Source organism: Tenrec ecaudatus, chromosome 4 (assembly GCF_050624435.1).
Source record: "Tenrec ecaudatus isolate mTenEca1 chromosome 4, mTenEca1.hap1, whole genome shotgun sequence".
Classification (NCBI taxonomy): Eukaryota; Metazoa; Chordata; class Mammalia; order Afrosoricida; family Tenrecidae; genus Tenrec; species Tenrec ecaudatus.
This window is the reverse complement of record NC_134533.1, coordinates 66,152,824-66,169,800: the sequence shown is the minus strand read 5'-3', so window position 1 is coordinate 66,169,800 and position 16,977 is coordinate 66,152,824. Positions and strand designations below refer to the sequence as shown.

At 41.3% G+C, this 16,977-nt stretch overlaps 1 protein-coding gene across 1 annotated transcript; it reads right to left on the bottom strand.

Moving 5' to 3' along the window:
* Positions 1–7,231: 7,231 nt before the first annotated feature.
* On the bottom strand, positions 7,232–8,176 carry LOC142446799 (olfactory receptor 51I2-like). The gene has a single exon (XM_075548538.1). It carries the CDS (start codon positions 8,174–8,176, stop codon positions 7,232–7,234), a length of 945 nt encoding a protein of 314 aa, XP_075404653.1.
* Between the last annotated feature and the right edge of the window lie 8,801 nt (positions 8,177–16,977).

Genomic DNA, 16,977 nt, shown 5'->3' with positions numbered 1-16,977 from the left:
TCCACCACATTAAGCAAGGAGGGATCTCAAAAGTGGTTTCTTGGTGACTCTTCTTCCTTGATGACCTTGGGAGTTGTCTGTGCCCCTGATTCTGAGATGGTTCTCTTATACACAGGGGAATAGCAAAACTGTCCAATTGCGAAGTTAGAGTTCTCTACATTTTATTTGCATAGTCCCATTTGGTGGGCCTTATATAGAAATGGATAGAAGAGCCAAAGTAATAAAATTCACTTAACCACAGTGATATTCATATTATAATACAAAATATTTTCTCATATTTTTTCTTTATCCTAAATAGAAGATATGTTCGTCAAACATATTTAAGAAAACAAATGATCTATTCAGTGATCCTTATGTGGAATTAACATCTTCCCTATTATATTCCACTAATATTGCAGAAGGCCCAAACACTTTTTAAACAGGAAGCTGAATCCCTAGCTAAATGATTCTGTAAGTTTCTAGATGTCTGTACCTCTTAATCAAAGCATTTGTGCGACAAACTTTATTAAATGTTAAGGTGGGAAATAGATTTTAAATAATTGAATTTTTAAATGCTTACCAAACAGTCTTAATCTCAGACATCACTACCAGCCTTACCATTCTAGAAGAGTTGTCTCAACCATGTCCCTATTGAGAGAAATGTAGATTTTGGCCCCTGCCTCATCCCAGGTGCCAGGTCTAAAATACTTGTAGCTGATTAGGGGAAAAGATAAAAGTTGATACAATCTTAGGAGCAAACTAGTTTTCTTTTGAGCTTTGCCTTTTTTATTTTTTGCTTTTTCCTTTAAGTGACATTTTAGTTAATTAATTATTTTATTTGTTCCACAATATTTACTGAAACCTACCATAAGCCAGTCATAACATTGCCTTTGGGGCCTCAGTGATCATGGGGTTTAGTTACTGGGGCTTTGGGGAGGAACTTACTTTAAAAGAAATATAAAGGACAAACCAAGATCTTTAGTGAATATATTTACAAACTCTATGTTTCCTTCAAATACCTCCTTATAATATCACCCTATAGTCATTTTGAAAGGCTGAAGTATAAGGAGGGGTGTTATGTTTACAAATGTGGTGTAACTGAGTGGAGGCAGAACAAAGGCTGGTAACCACAAAACTATGTATTTAATACAATTAAGGGACACTTAATTTTAAAAAAAGCCTTCCGGGTTGTAAACCAAATTTTTACAATGAAAGCTAGCACATGAGCCACTGTGGCTCAGAGTCAATGTTAATTACTTGTCTGAATAGTCAAGCCCAAAGTCACCCACTGAAGCAAATTCTTCTGTAAAATTTAAACATGATACAACTTGAAAGATAGCCAAATGGCTTTTTAAATACATATATATTATGACACTGTTGAAGCAAAACCTGTTGGACGATGTTAACATAAAAATCTGAGTCAGTAGTTCCATTGTCAAACCTTTCATTAAACATACAAGAGGATATTAGAATAAATCTGAAAGAGCAAAGACATTTCTGGGAAATAGATCTAATCAAAATTACAAAACTGGTCTCAAATATAGATTATGTTTTACATGTTAAATATAAAGCAAGGCTTGGAATTTTGATTGTTACAATCAACAGGAGAGAGTAGTCAACAGTTAGAGTGCAAAAATCTATAAGAACATTCTTTACAGATAATATAAAAGCATGCTTATCATTTTAAATTGGAAAATTAAGTCTCTTTTCAACAAACCTGGATTTATTTCCAACACATGTATTAAAGCACTCTCACAAACTTCAGCCAGCTATAAACCAAAACCAAACTCACTGATATTGAGTCAGTGCTGACTCCTCATGACCCTGAAAGACAGGGTTCCACTGCCTCCGTGAGCTCCTGAGACTGGAACTACAGCATCAGAGAGCCCTCTCTTTCTCCAGTGGAGCAGCCACGGATTGCAAAATGCTGAGCTGGCAGTTAGCAGCCCAACACGTAACTGCCATGTCACAGAATAAGATACTATGGGACTTAAAGATGTTAATTTTAATAGTTTCAACAAAAACAATTTAACTCACTAGAAAAAAGTAGTGTGTTTTTTGATACAAAGCTGCTCACTAGGTAATTAATACCTCTAAAAATGTTTCTCATCATTTAAAAACAGAATGGTCATCATTTAAAAACAGAATGATCATCATTTAAAAACAGAATGGTTGGTCATCATTTAAAAACAAAATGTGTATGTATATAATATGTATATATATGCATGTGTGTGTGTATATATATATATATATATATGAAAGCTTCAAACCATATGTAGAAAATTTGAAATAAAGGTAATATAACTTTCCCCAAACTCTTTGAAGTCTGCTTATAGGTACCTAAAACGTAAATAGCTTTCTGTGTTAGGAAAAAAGAGCCTTTAATTTTCCTCAAATTCACTTATTTCTCTACAGTCCAAAGTCAATTCGAAGAGGTTGTGTGTGTGTGTGTGTCCTGTATTAACATCAGGGCTGAAATATCAGGTCATACTTATCAGCTGGTGACTTAAAGCGAGAAAACTCCTCTCACTAGTGCATTCGTTTCTGATATAGGGAATCGGGCCTCATCTATCCCTGGACTTAGCACAGTGCTTGGTTCCAATCCGTCATTTGCTAAGTGAATAAATAGAAACCCCTGGACAAAGTAACAGTAGAAATATCTTAACATGTTGTGAAAGTACTCACTTTTCCCCACCGGCATACTGCCTCTCTCTGTGATTTCTTCAGTTTGTAGTTGAAATTAGAAGATTCATTTTTCAAAAGTTGAATTAAAGGAGTTGTCTGCAACTAATACCGTTATGTACTCCAGACACCCTCGCTACTGACTCCAGTTTGGAATTCCTAACTCCAATTTGGCCCCATGACTCAGGTGCCGCTGAAAAGAGGTCCATGAAAAAGCTTGGATAAACCATATGAATACACAAACTGCATAAACTTTCTCCCAAGAAACATACCAATTCCAGACTAAGACAACAGCCCTACCATCAGCAGCTGGGCAGGAGAAAGATTGGGCTTTCTACTCCTGTCAATTGTTAATAATCTCAGAAACCCAAGCTTTTTATTGTTTTGGTCTTTTTGTCCAAGAACAGCATGATTCCAAGGTCAGTGGGTGTATCTTTGTATTCAAGTTTAGATTCTAAGGCGCTAATGTGCAAGTTTAGATGTGCAAAACACTAATCTGTGGGAGCCCACTCCATTTTTAGTCTGAACATAAATGCAGTGTCTATTCAGTGCTATCTGGCTTTTAATCTGACAATATAAAAACCTTTGCCCTCAGGCTAAGTGTGTTTAAAAGTAGCTTATTATGACTCCTCGATGCAGTCCAGCGAGGGACCACCTGTTTCGCAGGGACCTTCCAGGGTGTGCCCTTAATGGAAATTAGGGTACAAGGGCTGAATGGTCATGGCCCTGGACCAAAGGGCCCCAGATACAGTCCTGTAAACATTTCTAATTTTCAAAAGGTGGTCTGTTAATTATGGTCTGTTATCCTGTTTCCGTAGTCCTGAGGGTGACTCTGATGAAATCATCTGTCACCGATAAGGATTCAGTGATATTTCTTCCCCTCTTATCTAAAGTGACAAGTCTACAAATCCTTTGGACACCACTCTGGTCTAGGTGATTTTTTTTCTTTGTCTCAACTTTATCCCATTGAGGAAATTGAATCTCTGTAAGATGGATTTGAATTTGAGGTCTTCTTCTTCTAGAAAAATTTTTTATTTTTTCCTTTGTTTTCATCATCGCTGTTTAATGTGTCTTCTTTTGATTTTTCTTTCTTTTTTTTGTCTCCATGTATAAATGAAGGTATTTATTTCAATGGTGAAAAATGTTGGAAGATCTTTGCAAAAGTTGATAATAGAACTACTATATGACCCAGCAATCCCAATTCTAGGTATAGACTCAGAAAAAGCGAAAGCCGAGATGGGAATCGAAATCTGTACATCTGTGGCAGGACTTTTCACAATAGCCAAAAGGTAGGAACCCATAAAGACATGAATTGATAAACAAAATGTGTTCTGTACATATAACAGGATGGGACTATATCATAAGGAGAAGTGAAAATACGATGGAAGCCGCAACATGGACGAATCCTGGAAACACACCGAGTGAAACGAGTCACAAAGGAACAAACACTGTCTGAGCTCACATCAGAGGCAAATACAGAGAAACAAAAAATTACAAATTAGTGGTTACCTGGGTGGAAGAGGAGGGGGGGGGAATATTTGTTTAGAGGACATTGAGTTTATGTTACAGTTGGTAAGCAATTTGGAAAAGGATAATCAGAACAGTTTCACAACATGAAGGGTAGTCAACACCACAGAAGGACACATTCAGAAACTGGTTGGCTGGTGAATGTTTTGCTGCGTATATTTTCACCATCACTTACAAAAATAACCAAAGTAGTTTTCCGGAGTGACTGAAAGGAAAATCCTTTGGAGTGGGGTGTGTGGGGGTGGAGTGGTGGGGGGTGGGTTGCAGATTGAGCCTTTCCAGGTTCCTGGCTTTAGGGCTCCCTCTCCTGTTGTGGAAACAAAATTCACTTGAGTCAATTCTGACTCAGGAACTGCTTGAGATGGTGCCTCTCTGTGTCTCAGAACTGCGGGGGAAATGTTTCCCTGTCCCTCTGCCCTATCGGGTCACCATGAGTTAGAAGGGACTCTGACAGTGAGTTTAGTTCGTTTTCTCTCAGAGGAGTCCCTAGGTGGTGCCCATGGTCATTCTAAAGGTCTCTCATCCAAAGGTTGGGGTTTCAGGTGAACCCAGAAGAAAGGCTGGGCTATCTAGTTATGGAAAAAACACAAACCAGTCATTGGACATCCTGTTCTGCGGAAGAGGAACTATGGAAATTGGTTGGTTGGTGAATGTCTTTGCTGTTGATATTTTCACCACCACTCACGCAAAAAATAACCAAGGTACTTTTTTAGAGTGATTGGAAGTAGTTCTGCTTTCTATCTGTTCTTCTCTGACACACACAAGGTTGTTAAGATTCAGGGTTGATTGACTTATTGGCCACTGGGTTTTATGTCTCTCAGAACTAGTCTGGCTCAAGAGAATGCTGTTTCCCCAGCTGTTTATTCCACCTCTCTAACGACCTTGTGTCCATGGGGCAGGCCAACTGCTACCGCACCGCACTGTGCAGTACAATCTGCGAAAGCAACGTGTTACTAGAGGACCTTGCATGTCAGGTTCATGCAAACTTCCTGCCTTAGGCAGTACAGTCTCATCACTTTTCTGTCTTTCTGTATGAATGGGAAATGTTTGCTTTCCTTCTCTGACTGATTTCTGATTTTCACAGGTTCCAGCTTTCAATGATTTCAGTGTTTCTGATTCTCTTATGCCTGCCCTCTGCTCTCAGGACCTCCCTCTCTTATTGAAGTGAACTTTAACTGCTTAATTTGATTTCCTTTGGTCTGAGGCTCTATCCTTTTGCAAGCACTCATTTGCTGAATATGACCGAGATTCTCAAATGCTTAGCACAACACAGTTCCGCTGGATTAATTAATGGCAGGAATGCTTGAAAATTATAAGGGATTTTCCAGTCTAACCAGCCAATTACAAAATCATTTGACCAAGTTCACTTACAATACCAAACCCAAATCAAACCCACTGCCATTGAGTTGACTCCAACTCAAAGTGACCCTATTCGGACTGGGTAGAATTGTAGCTGTAACTCTGCAGGAGCAGCGAGCTTCTTTCGCCCGCAGAGCAACTGGTGGTTGTGACCTGCTGACGGTCCAGTTAGCAACCCAACACATAACCGTCATGACTCGGGGACCCCAGTTACTTTGAGTGCGGTCCTTTTGTGGGTTTGGTGTGGTTTTGAAGTTTGTTGTCATATTTTTGTTTCATTATGTTTTTGCTTGTTAGAGTAAAGGCTTCTAATCCAGTTCTCTTTCCTGCTCCCCACTATTCAACCAATTGTATACAACTCTTATTGCTCCCTATGATTTGGCACAATTCCATTTGTCCAAGGATTCTTGGGATTTCTCCATTGACTAGTTTTTGGGTTTTATTTTTCATCTGTCCTTTGTTTGATCTCACCTGCAGAAGGTATTTGGAGAGATTCATATCTATCCTCTTGCTATACTCAGACCATGATTATTTCCCTGAGCCCTATGACTTTATTTTAGAAAAATTGTTTCATGATCCTTTCAGGAAAAGAAGAAAAAATACAATAGCTGTTTTAAGAAGTAATGCTGGTTTCTACTCTTTGCCCAAGGTTCTGCTTTCCCAAAACTGTGTGTCCAAGTTGAGTTATGCTATAGCCTGTCTTGCCAGTGGGAGGCACATGCTCTTGTGTTTACCTCTGACAATTTTCTACTTGCCTATGAAGTCTGCATTGATGGATCTGCATGAATTTGTGTGGATTTATTTCTCTTCATGAGTTACTGCCCTAGGGATTGGGTACTATGTCTTTGAACTACCTCTCTTTGGTTGGGACATGCATTAAAATCTCTAGACTGGGCTGCTCACTGAAGTACCTGAGTGGCCATATTTCAGCAGATTGTGGAACATGAATATTGCTACTGAAGAAAACTTGCTCCATCAGCATCTACTAGTCTGCTTCTTAGAATCTTACCAGTTCCCTAGAAGATCTTAGCCTCTCACTCCCAGTCGTGTCCTAGAGATGATAACATAAGATTATTTTTTCACTGAACTTGTCTCTTGGTTGTCAAATTCTGAATTGTAGGTGTATGATTTTTATTATGTAGTTGATTAGCAAATATATTTTTTCCATTTCATTATATAGAACTCAGAGAGCACTCTGATATATTTCACACAAGGAAAGTTGATCATAGCTGTTACATATCTTCACCTTCTAAAGTTTAAATATACTTAGAATTATTATTCCTTATAAAAGCTTAGGGTAGTGCCTATAATTTTAGGAAACATAATCCAAGATCATAAAATGGTTTACATGAATGCATTTTTGTGTGTCTCATTTTTAAGAGCAAATTTACTTGAAAGCATAGATGTGAGTAATATATTGATGGGGCAAAAAGGACTTAATCAAAGATCATCTTATATTAGTCTAAGAGAAGTCTGCAATAATCGGTGGCCTGGTTAATTACAATATGCTGCACCTGGTGTTCTGAGCTATGGCTTATAGCCAGGCTACTTCATATAACTAATAATAGGCACCCCATTGTAGGTTGATGTAGAGGATAAGATTGACATCGTCTAAAGGTCAGTTCTGGATCACCTAAATATCACTAATAACAACAAATTCCTGCGATACCTGACTTTCTACTGATCAGAGTCTGGTTCCCAATAGTATCTTATGCAACCTCCTGCGGATCTCTTTAGTCTTGATGGAATAGATAATTGGGTTCAGCATTGGAGGGACAAAGAGGTAGACCAAGGACATGAACTTGTGCACATATTCAGGGGCATGCCTCCCAAACCTGTGGACCATGGACACGCTAACCATGGGCATGTAGAAGATGAGCACAGCACAGATGTGTGACGCACAGGTGTTGAGGGTCTTAAGCCTCTCCTCCCGGGAAGCGATGGCCAGCACAGAGCGCAGTATGAGCACATAGGAGAGAAGGGTGAGCACAGAGTCGACGCCAAAGGCAGAGATGACAATGGCCAGGCCATACAAGCTGTTGATTGTGGTATCTCCACAGGGCAGGCGGATCAAGTCTGGATGTAGGCAGTAGGCATGGGTCAGCAGGTTGGCCTTACAGAACGGCAGCCTCTTCAGGAGAAATGGCAGTGGGAAAACCATACAGAAGCTTCGAATGATGATGAACAGACCCATGTGAGCAACACAGGCATCAGTGAGCACTGTCGAGTAGCGCAAAGGGTTACAGATAGCAACATATCTGTCAAAACTCATGGCGAGGAGGATCCCAGACTCTGTCCAGGAGAAAAAGTGGATGAAGAACATTTGGGCCAGGCAGGCATCAAATGCAGCCTCTGGAGCATGAAAGCACAGGGCAGCGAGTACAGTGGGCAACGTGGAAAAGGACACACCCAAGTCATTGACAGACAGCAGGGAGAGGAAATAGTACATTGGCTGGTGCAAGCTCTGCTCCTCCTTCACGATGAATAGAATGAGAGTGTTTCCCAGGATAGAGACGGCAGAGAGAAGCAAGAGTATGGCCGTCAGCAAGGGCTCCAGAGCCCCCATCTCTGGGAAGCCTGTTAACATGAAGCTGGAGGTGTTTGAGATGTTGGTCCCAGCACTTCCCATAAGGGTCACCGCGTGCCTTCTGAAGAAAACTGAGTGCTGATTCAGTCAGGTGGCGGGAGATGTGAAGACCACGCGAGGTCTGTGTCCTCAAGCTGGACAGAAGAATTATATTCAGACTCCAGTCCAAATCCAAAGATTGTGGAAGAGCCAGAAAAAGGGAGGTCAGGAGTCACTGGTTACATCTCTGGCCTCCTGCCATCTGAAGGGTCCACCATGGGCTCCAGCTTTTATTCCAAAGAAAATCGTTTACTATTTTTTTGGACATTATCTCTTCCTTCCTATCTTTGTGTTATTTACATAGATTAGGATTTTCGCCAATGAGAAAATAAATTATATTTGCCTTTGATGCCCCATAAGTGAGCGCAATTTACCCCATAGAGTCTTCCCTTAACACTCTCAACCCACTGCTTTCTGTCCTCTGGTGCAGCACTTCCTGTCTGCATTCTTGAGTACTTCCACTCTGGGGTCTCTGCACTCAAGCATCCCTCCCAGCCCTCACTCTCCTGGAAATGCTTTCTCTCCTCACTTTCTCAGCAAGACAGAGCCAGGCACTGATGTTCCCCAGCTGCTGGTTCTTCTGGGCTTTCCCCCGGTCTGCTCACATGCGGATTTCACTCTTTTAGATCAAGGATTCTCAAGCTATGAAGAATGTCAGATTAAAGAGGGACTATTACAAATCCCTTCCTCTAGGCCTCTTCCACACCAATTACATCAGACCCCTGGATGGTAAAACTCAGGAATCTAAAAAGTATTGCTTTTTAAAAACTTTGCAGGTGATTCCAGTGTGGAGTCAAACTTGATAAACGAAGGTTGAGGTGACTCCTATAAGCCTTCAAATATGTCGCATTCCCTGCAAATGTCTTCTTTCACTGAGAATCAGTCTCACCAGCTACTGATCCAGGAAAAGAAACAAACAAAAACCTCTGTATTGATCCCACTTGTCCTTATACTTATCACTGGCTTCTCTGTTCTGCCTTATAACTAATGATCTGAAATTTGTTTCTCTTATTAATAGCTTTCCCGTCTTTCCTTTGTGTTGTTGACTTCTAAATTTGTCTCTCTAGATTACACTTCCTTCTAGCTCTAGATTCAAGCATCCAACTCCTTGTTTGACTAACAACTATAATAGTTCAAATTACAATATTAATAGACCAAAATGGTACACTTTGTCAATCACTACCTTTGCTGCTTTCAAATATTCATCATGTTAAAATTCAACACCTGGATGATCAAGACAGAAAAATACAAGAAGCATCCTTGATATTGTTATAATCTGTCCTATGAGATTTAATCTATTACCATCTTTCCAGTGTATATTTAACCCTGTCCTCTAGTCTCCTTCTAACTTACAATTTCCATCTATCCCTCCGTGTCTCTAATCAGGAAGTCTACAAGGGGTTATCTTGCTGATTGCTTGGCTTAGTGTCCTGTCTTTCTCTAATTCATTCTCCAGAATCAAGCTAAAATGTGTGTTTTCAATATCAATAAAATGCTGATACACTTTTACTGAAAACCTCCCAAAAGCCTCCTTTAAGTTTGAATAAGTATTCCACTATGCTATCCTGGGAGCCCTGGTGACCCTGTGGAGTGGTCCCAGGCTACTAAGCATACAACTCACCAGTAGTTCTGAGGAACGAAGATGAGACTGCCTAATACCATAAAGATTTAGTCTCAGAAAACCTATGCCATGTTGACTATGTGTCAGAATTGATGTATTGAAAGTGGGTTTAGGTTTGATTTAACAAAGTCCTATAGCAGCAGCCACACTGCTTGAGAGCTCAATGTCTTTTAATTTTGCTAATTTTTCAGTACTACTCTGCTTATGGTTGTATGTCTCTGTGACACACATTTGCACATATTTTTCTTTGTGGCCCTTACCATGCTTTAGAATGGTAATATATGCTTGGCTATTCATGAGTGTCTTCCTCTCCCCCCACCTCACTGAATTATAAACGTGTTGCTATTGAGATAATTTTGACTCTCAATTTGCTTGCAGGATAGGGAACTACTGCCTCATAGGGGTCCCAAGGCAGCAATCTGTACTAGAGCAGTCTGCCGGGACTTTCTCCCAGGAAGCAGCTGTGGGTTTGAACTGCCACCATTCAAGTCAGCTGCCGAGCGTTTGATCACCAAACCAGAGTGCCTGCAATAAATTGTGTTGTCATAGCTAGATGCCGTAGAGTTAGTTTGGACTCCTGGCAACACTGTATGTACAACAGAACAAAGCATTCCCCAACTGGGCACCATCCTCAACCCCTTCCCTTGATGTGACTCGATGGCACAGGCTCTGGTCGATCAATAAATTAGAGGTACCCATGGTTTTGTTTTCATTGTTCTTCATCTTCATTGTTAAGGTCATTTGACATGGAATTCTGACCGAATCATCAGACCCAGCAGATATTCTAAGCAGCTGTATTTTTACCTTTTGAATTTTTTATTAATAGCTTTATTGGGACATAATCCATATGTCACACAATTTAATAGTTGAATCATATCAAGAAAAGGTGTACAATCATTGCCAAAATCAATTTTATCACATTTACCTCTTTCTTGTGCTCCTTGTTATTAGCTCTCCACCCACCCTCCTACCCGCCATGAGCTGTATTTTTAAGGGTACAATGAATTCAGAGAAGTAAAATTACTCTTTTAATATGCATCAAATGAATTTTTATCTCAGCTTTGCCACAAGATAGCTGTGATTATATTTAACTTCTTCAGTTTCCTTTCAGAACTATAATACAGGAAAAACTATAGAGTAAGGCCTCAAGTTCATATCCAGGTATCTGGTGCAAGGAACTGATGGAATAAAGGACCAAGAAGGAAAAGCACCCCCGGAGCAGGAGGACTGGAATGCCTTCAGGGGAAGACAGGGTTCAGGCAGACACTGCTGGCCCAAAGGCCACCATCCAAACCCACCCGGGCACGTGGAGGACAAGCTCAGCAGCATGCTTCCACAAGTTCACCGTCTTGCAAACTTGCAGAGCAGTTGGGCCTTGTCATCCATTAAGAGCACCACAGGAGTGGGGTCCCTCATCCCCTCCACCCTGCCCTCTCACTGTCAGGGTCTCAACCGCGGCTTTCTTCTTGGGCCTCAGACCTTTTCTCTCATACCTGTGAGAACAGGAATGGACCTTAATGATGGGTCCGCTGAACTGAAGAATTCTCACCAAACTAAAGCTTCAGAAAATGCCTCTCTGGGCCAGGTTTCTCCATCATAGAAACCACGAACTGAAGCAGAAGAAACGGGGTGAAGATAGCAGGATTTCAGGTGCCATCGGCCTTAGGTTAGGAATATGAGTGTTAGAGCAAACTTTCTCAGGATTAGTCACACGAAGCCTCTCCTTCTTCCAATGGTTTCACGCTGAGTGTGTTGGGATGTGTGAGCCCCAGAGGAAGTGCTATCGCCTCTGTGAAGGAATTGCTGAAGGCCCGACTTACCTCCATGGATGGCTTTGGTGGAGGAGTGAGAGGCAGGTGAAGTGCTTCTCAAGATGAGACACACCCAGGACTCCGCTTAGTCTGCACTCAGCTGCCCTGAGGCTCAGCCCTGGTCTCTACAAAGGTGCCTTCAGAAGTCCCTCAGGGCTTAGGAAGTCCAGGGGCTCAGTCAGGTGACTGGAGCCTTAGGGAGGCAAGGAGTGAGTCCTCCTGTCTGGCATTTCTCCTCCTTAGGGATTTCATAGAAATTACAAGCCAGGACTGCCTAACCCTAGAATGATCAAGCTTCCCCACCCCCTTCATCTTACAGAGACTCAAATGAGGTTGCAGAATAATCAATTCAGTACAAACACAACAGAAATTAAGCTTCAAACTTAACGAGTCTCACTGGTCCCCACCTTAGAGGTCTTTAACTTGCCATGCCACACCCGAGAGATGTCTAAAGGCACCACCCTAAAAGCTTACATCTTTAGAGTAGTAAGTAGCTTCCCCGCCCTGTGTTGTAAAATTAATACCTGTGTGAAGGAGCCCTGGTGGTGTGGTGGGTCACACATATTAACCTAAAGGTCAGCAGTTCAAAACCACCAGTGGCTGCTTAGAGAAAGATAGGATCCCTTAAAGGTTTATGCCCTGGGAACCCACAGGAGCAGTTCTACTGTCCTCTAGGAAACCATGAGTCACAATTGACTTGATGGCAGTGCATTTAGTGAAGTTTTTCAAAGGACCCTGGACCCTGGGGATGTCAGGGAAGCTTTGGGTACTAACAGGAAAGTCAGTGGTTCAAACCCACCCATCTCCCGGAGGGAGAAAGATAAAGCTGTCTGCTCCCTTAAATATTTATAGTCTCGGAAACCCGATGGGGCAGTTCTATACTGTCCTGTAGTGTCGTTATGAGTTGGAATTGTCACAGTGTCAATGGGGTCTGGTTGGTTTTGGATGGCACAATGATCAAGCATTTCTAGATGATCAACACCCGCTCAGAAGGAAGGGTCGGACAATCTGCTCCTGTAACGATTGGCTGACAGGAAAGTGTGGGGGACAGTTCTTCTCTGTCCTGTAGACTTGCTGCGACTCAGAATCATCTCAATGGCCCTCAGCAACCCCACACCAGCTTTACCAGAGAAAGTCCTGTGCCTGGGCAAACTGCTCAGTCGTGGGGAAACTAAGATAATCTGTCACCTTATGCTTAGGCCTGAAGTAAAAATCACCAGCTCCTTCCCTGTCTCAGGGAGTATCCCTTGAAAAATGAGTTAATTTGTTTGAGTTTTAGAGTCCTTGGTTGTAAGATTGAAGTTAACATTTCTACAGATCAACTTAAATGTGAAATGTGATCACATGATAAGTGCTTATGAAACAAAATCTATTGTAATTACTTACCGTATGTCTGTCATCTGCCAGAGGAGAACTTGAACTTGAACAGAAGGTATAATCTGAGGGCTGACTGACCCCTCCTCCCCAATTCACTAATTCAAGCATCTTAAAATTAAAGTATCTCCTCCCACCCAGGTGGATGAGAACAGAAACATGGTTGAGGGGAGACAACGGACAGTATAAGACATGAAGTAACAATAATAATATCTAATTGATCAAGGATCCACAATGGTGGAAGGGTGGGGGAGAAAGAAGGGGAAAGAGATGACCTGATACCATGGGCTCAAACAGAAAGAAATGTTTTGGAAATGTTGATGGCAACATATGTCCAAGTGTGCTTAATACAATTGAATGATGGATTGTTATAAGATTTTTAAGAGCCCCCAATAAAATGACTAATTTTTTTTAAAATCTGGGGGAAAATTATAGAATCTTTGGAACACCTTATATGGCAGCTACACTTTGGTAATAGAGAAACTGAAATTCTAAGAGGGCGAAAAGCTAGTTGATGTACAGAGGAAATGGTTTCCAAAGTAGATCTTGACCATAATTTATCTAGTCCCAGGTCAATCCTTTTATCACTGGATTGGAGAATGAAAAAGTAGAGAGGAACACAAAAGCATTCAAGATTTAGTATCTCAAAAATCCTTTCTTAATGTCTGTTTGCAAAGCCTATGTTTGTGTATATGAGTGTGTGGAGGGTGAACATAAATATCCATATGGAAGAGGAGACAGGACCTTGTGAAAGCAGAAAGAAGACATGGAGGGAAAAGTGTCCCAAGCTATTTGAAAATGACAAGACTATATCTACCTTCCTAAAATTAACCAGTAAGTCAATCACAAGAGATTAAAAGAAAGAAATTAAACTTTATTTTCACAATGAAATTATTTCACTGCTTTGACCTGATGGAAAATATACAATAAGAAAAGTAATTTCCAATTATTGAACACCTACATTAGTAAACTTACCAGGATAAATTGTCCATGTATAAAATTTAATATTATAATTCTAACATTTAGGCTTCTTTTATTTCTAGCATTCAAATCAGATATCAAGAAGATAACTGAGCTTAATTAGATTCAGGAAATTTATGAAACTTGTCAGGAATATAACATTAATGTAGGATCCAAGATTCCACTTTAACATCTAAGTCTCCAACCGGTGGTGTTTTTCAGTCAGATCCTGTGTCTATAAAAACTGGACAATGAGTAAGAAAGAATGAACACATTAGAGTCATGGTGTTGGCAAAAGATGGAATGTTCTATGACTCCCAGAAGTACGAACAAATCTGTCTTGGAGAAAATACAGCCATGATGATCTTAAAAATGAGGTGGCGAGCCTTCATCTTACGTATTTTGGACATGCTATTAGGAGAGACCAATCCCTGGAGGGCGACAACGTGCTTGCTAAAGTAGAGGGTGAGCAAAAAAAAAAGGGGGGGGGGAATCTATTATTACAGAAGCTGAAACATGGGTCCAAACATACCTACTCTTGTGTAGGAGACACAGAACCAGGCAGCAGTCATTGTTGCTGCTGCTGCTGCAGAGGGAAGGTTTGCTGTTTCCATTGGCCTGTGCTGGGGAGGCGGGGTCACCATGGTTAAGACACTGACTGGAGCTAGAAGGGATCAGGCAGGAGCCTGATGGTGATAAGGCATGCGATGGTCTCTCATCAGTTGATAGACTTTAGAGGAGCCTCGTGCTTGAGAGGGAGACACTGAGATACTTGCCCAGCCTCCCTGGTGGGCTGAGCAGCTCGTGGAAATTGGTTAAGGGCTCGCCTTCTTCTTGAGGAGTTCCACCTCCTCAGCTAGAAAATGTTTCCAGAGACTATCCCAGAAATGAGGTGTCTGTGCGTATAAAATCACAGGTCTCTGAAGAGTCTGGATCATGTTCTTCCCCAGTGCTCTAGCTTGAGCCTCTGCTGCTCATCCTGGGGCAGCTTGTGGGTGTGCTAGGAGTGACCCAGTTGCTGAGCTCCTTTTATCACATCAGTCATCACCCTCACGCTTCTTGACCAACTCGAGAAAGGACTGCCCCATCCTTTCCAAACCACATCCCTTTGATCTACATGGAAGCCCAAGGAGAGATAAAGATACAAGTTGACCAGACAATTAACAAGGATCTCTGTTTTGGTGGAATTATTATTGTCCATGATTGGTGGACAACTGTAAGCTAACTACCAAGAACAGTGGGGGCAGGTCTAGGAAACAGAGAATGGCCAAGAGATTACCAAAGGTGGCAGAAGAAGTTGGAAGGTGGTCCAACGAGGTGGTAGGAAGTCTCTGGGTCTGTTTCATGCAAACACTGCTGAAGTCAGGGACAGATTCATGGGATCCCTGGACAAACACTGAAACACACAGCATTTTGTTCTCTTACATATATGATTCCTATGAGTCAGTCATGAGGTCTAAAAGGGAACAGTTATCAGACATCAAAGAACTAGAAATGATATCAGTGTGTGCCCACCTCCCAGATATGGTCACTGAAGACAAACATGTGCATAAGCAAATGTGGTGAAGAAAGCTGATGGTGCCCGGATATCAAAAGATATAGCGTCCGGGGTCTTAAAGGCTTGAAGATAAACAAGTGGTCATCTAGTTCAGAAGCAACAAAGCCCACATGGAAGAAACACACCAGCCTGTGTTACCATGAGTTGTTAAAGAGATCAGATAACAAGCATCAAAGAACAAAAAAATCATATAATTGTAAATGAGGGTGAGTGCAGAGTGGAGACTCAAAGCCCATCTGTAGGCAATTGAACATCCCCTACTGAAGGGTTGTGGGGAGATGAGGCAGTCAGGGTGCAGGGTAGCAACAATGAAACATATAACTTTCCTTCAAATGCTTCCTCCCCCTCACTCTCATGATCCCAATTCTACCTTACAAATCAGGCTAAACCAGAGGATATACTTTGGTACAGAGAGCAACTGGAAATACAGGGAATCCAGGACAGATGACTCCTTCAGGACAAGTGGTGAGTGTGGCGAAGACTGGAGGTAGAAAGGGGGAACCAATTACAAGAATCTATGTATAGCCTCCTCCCTGGGGGATGGGCAGCAGAGAAGAGGGCGGGGAGAGACATCGGACAGTGTAACATATGACAAAATAATAATAATTTATGAACTATGAAGGGTTCATGAGGTAGGGGAGAGTGGGGAGAGGGGGAATACAAGCAGCCTATATTAAGGGCTCAAGTGGAAGGCAAATGTTTTGAGAATGATGATGGCACCAAGTGAACATATGTGCTTGACACAATGGATGGATGTATGGATTGTGATAAGAATTGTATGAGCCCCCAATAGTGTGATTAAAAAAAAAAAGATTCCTGTGAGTCAGAGTGCCTCATAGTCTCCTAAGAGCAATAACAAGATTTCATTTGAGGAGAATAATTAATCTTTATCAACATGCACACAAAACCATTACTTGGAAGAGGAGAATTAAAACAAGGAAATAGAGATTTGAAGAAGACTATCAAGCAGACACATACAAGGAGAAGACACGACTGGACAAAGGAACACCAGGAGCTAATGTACTGATGCACTGCTTATTTGAAGATGGACACTCGTTCATTAAAACCTGAGATAGGACACCTTAAGTCACATCCATAGGTCCCATTTTTCTTGTTGTTTGTACATGCACAAATATAATCGTGGTGTGTTTCTCACTAGGAAGAATGCGCTTGAGTTGACAAGAGGATTTTTATCTAAGTAGTCATTCTATTTCTCATAGCAGATTAGTAGCATGACACATGCATTATTTTCTTTTAGAGATCCTTCTTTAAATGATTCCTATTTGTATTGACCCTCTTTCCTCTTATCCTCACACTCTGAGTTGAGTACAGCAGCACCCCAGTTGATGTCGAGACATTAAGTCTGCCTTCTTCCAAACCATTTTCCACATTACAGAAATATGTTTCATTCAAGTTTAACCACATCAAATTTGCTATTTCAACTCTGAGAGTCCAAACCTTTATATGGCCTACAGGACTC

Bases quoted from the DNA above. Each gene is read 5' to 3' on its own strand.
- LOC142446799 (XM_075548538.1), bottom strand. From the start codon at position 8,176: ATGGGAAGTGCTGGGACCAACATCTCAAACACCTCCAGCTTCATGTTA.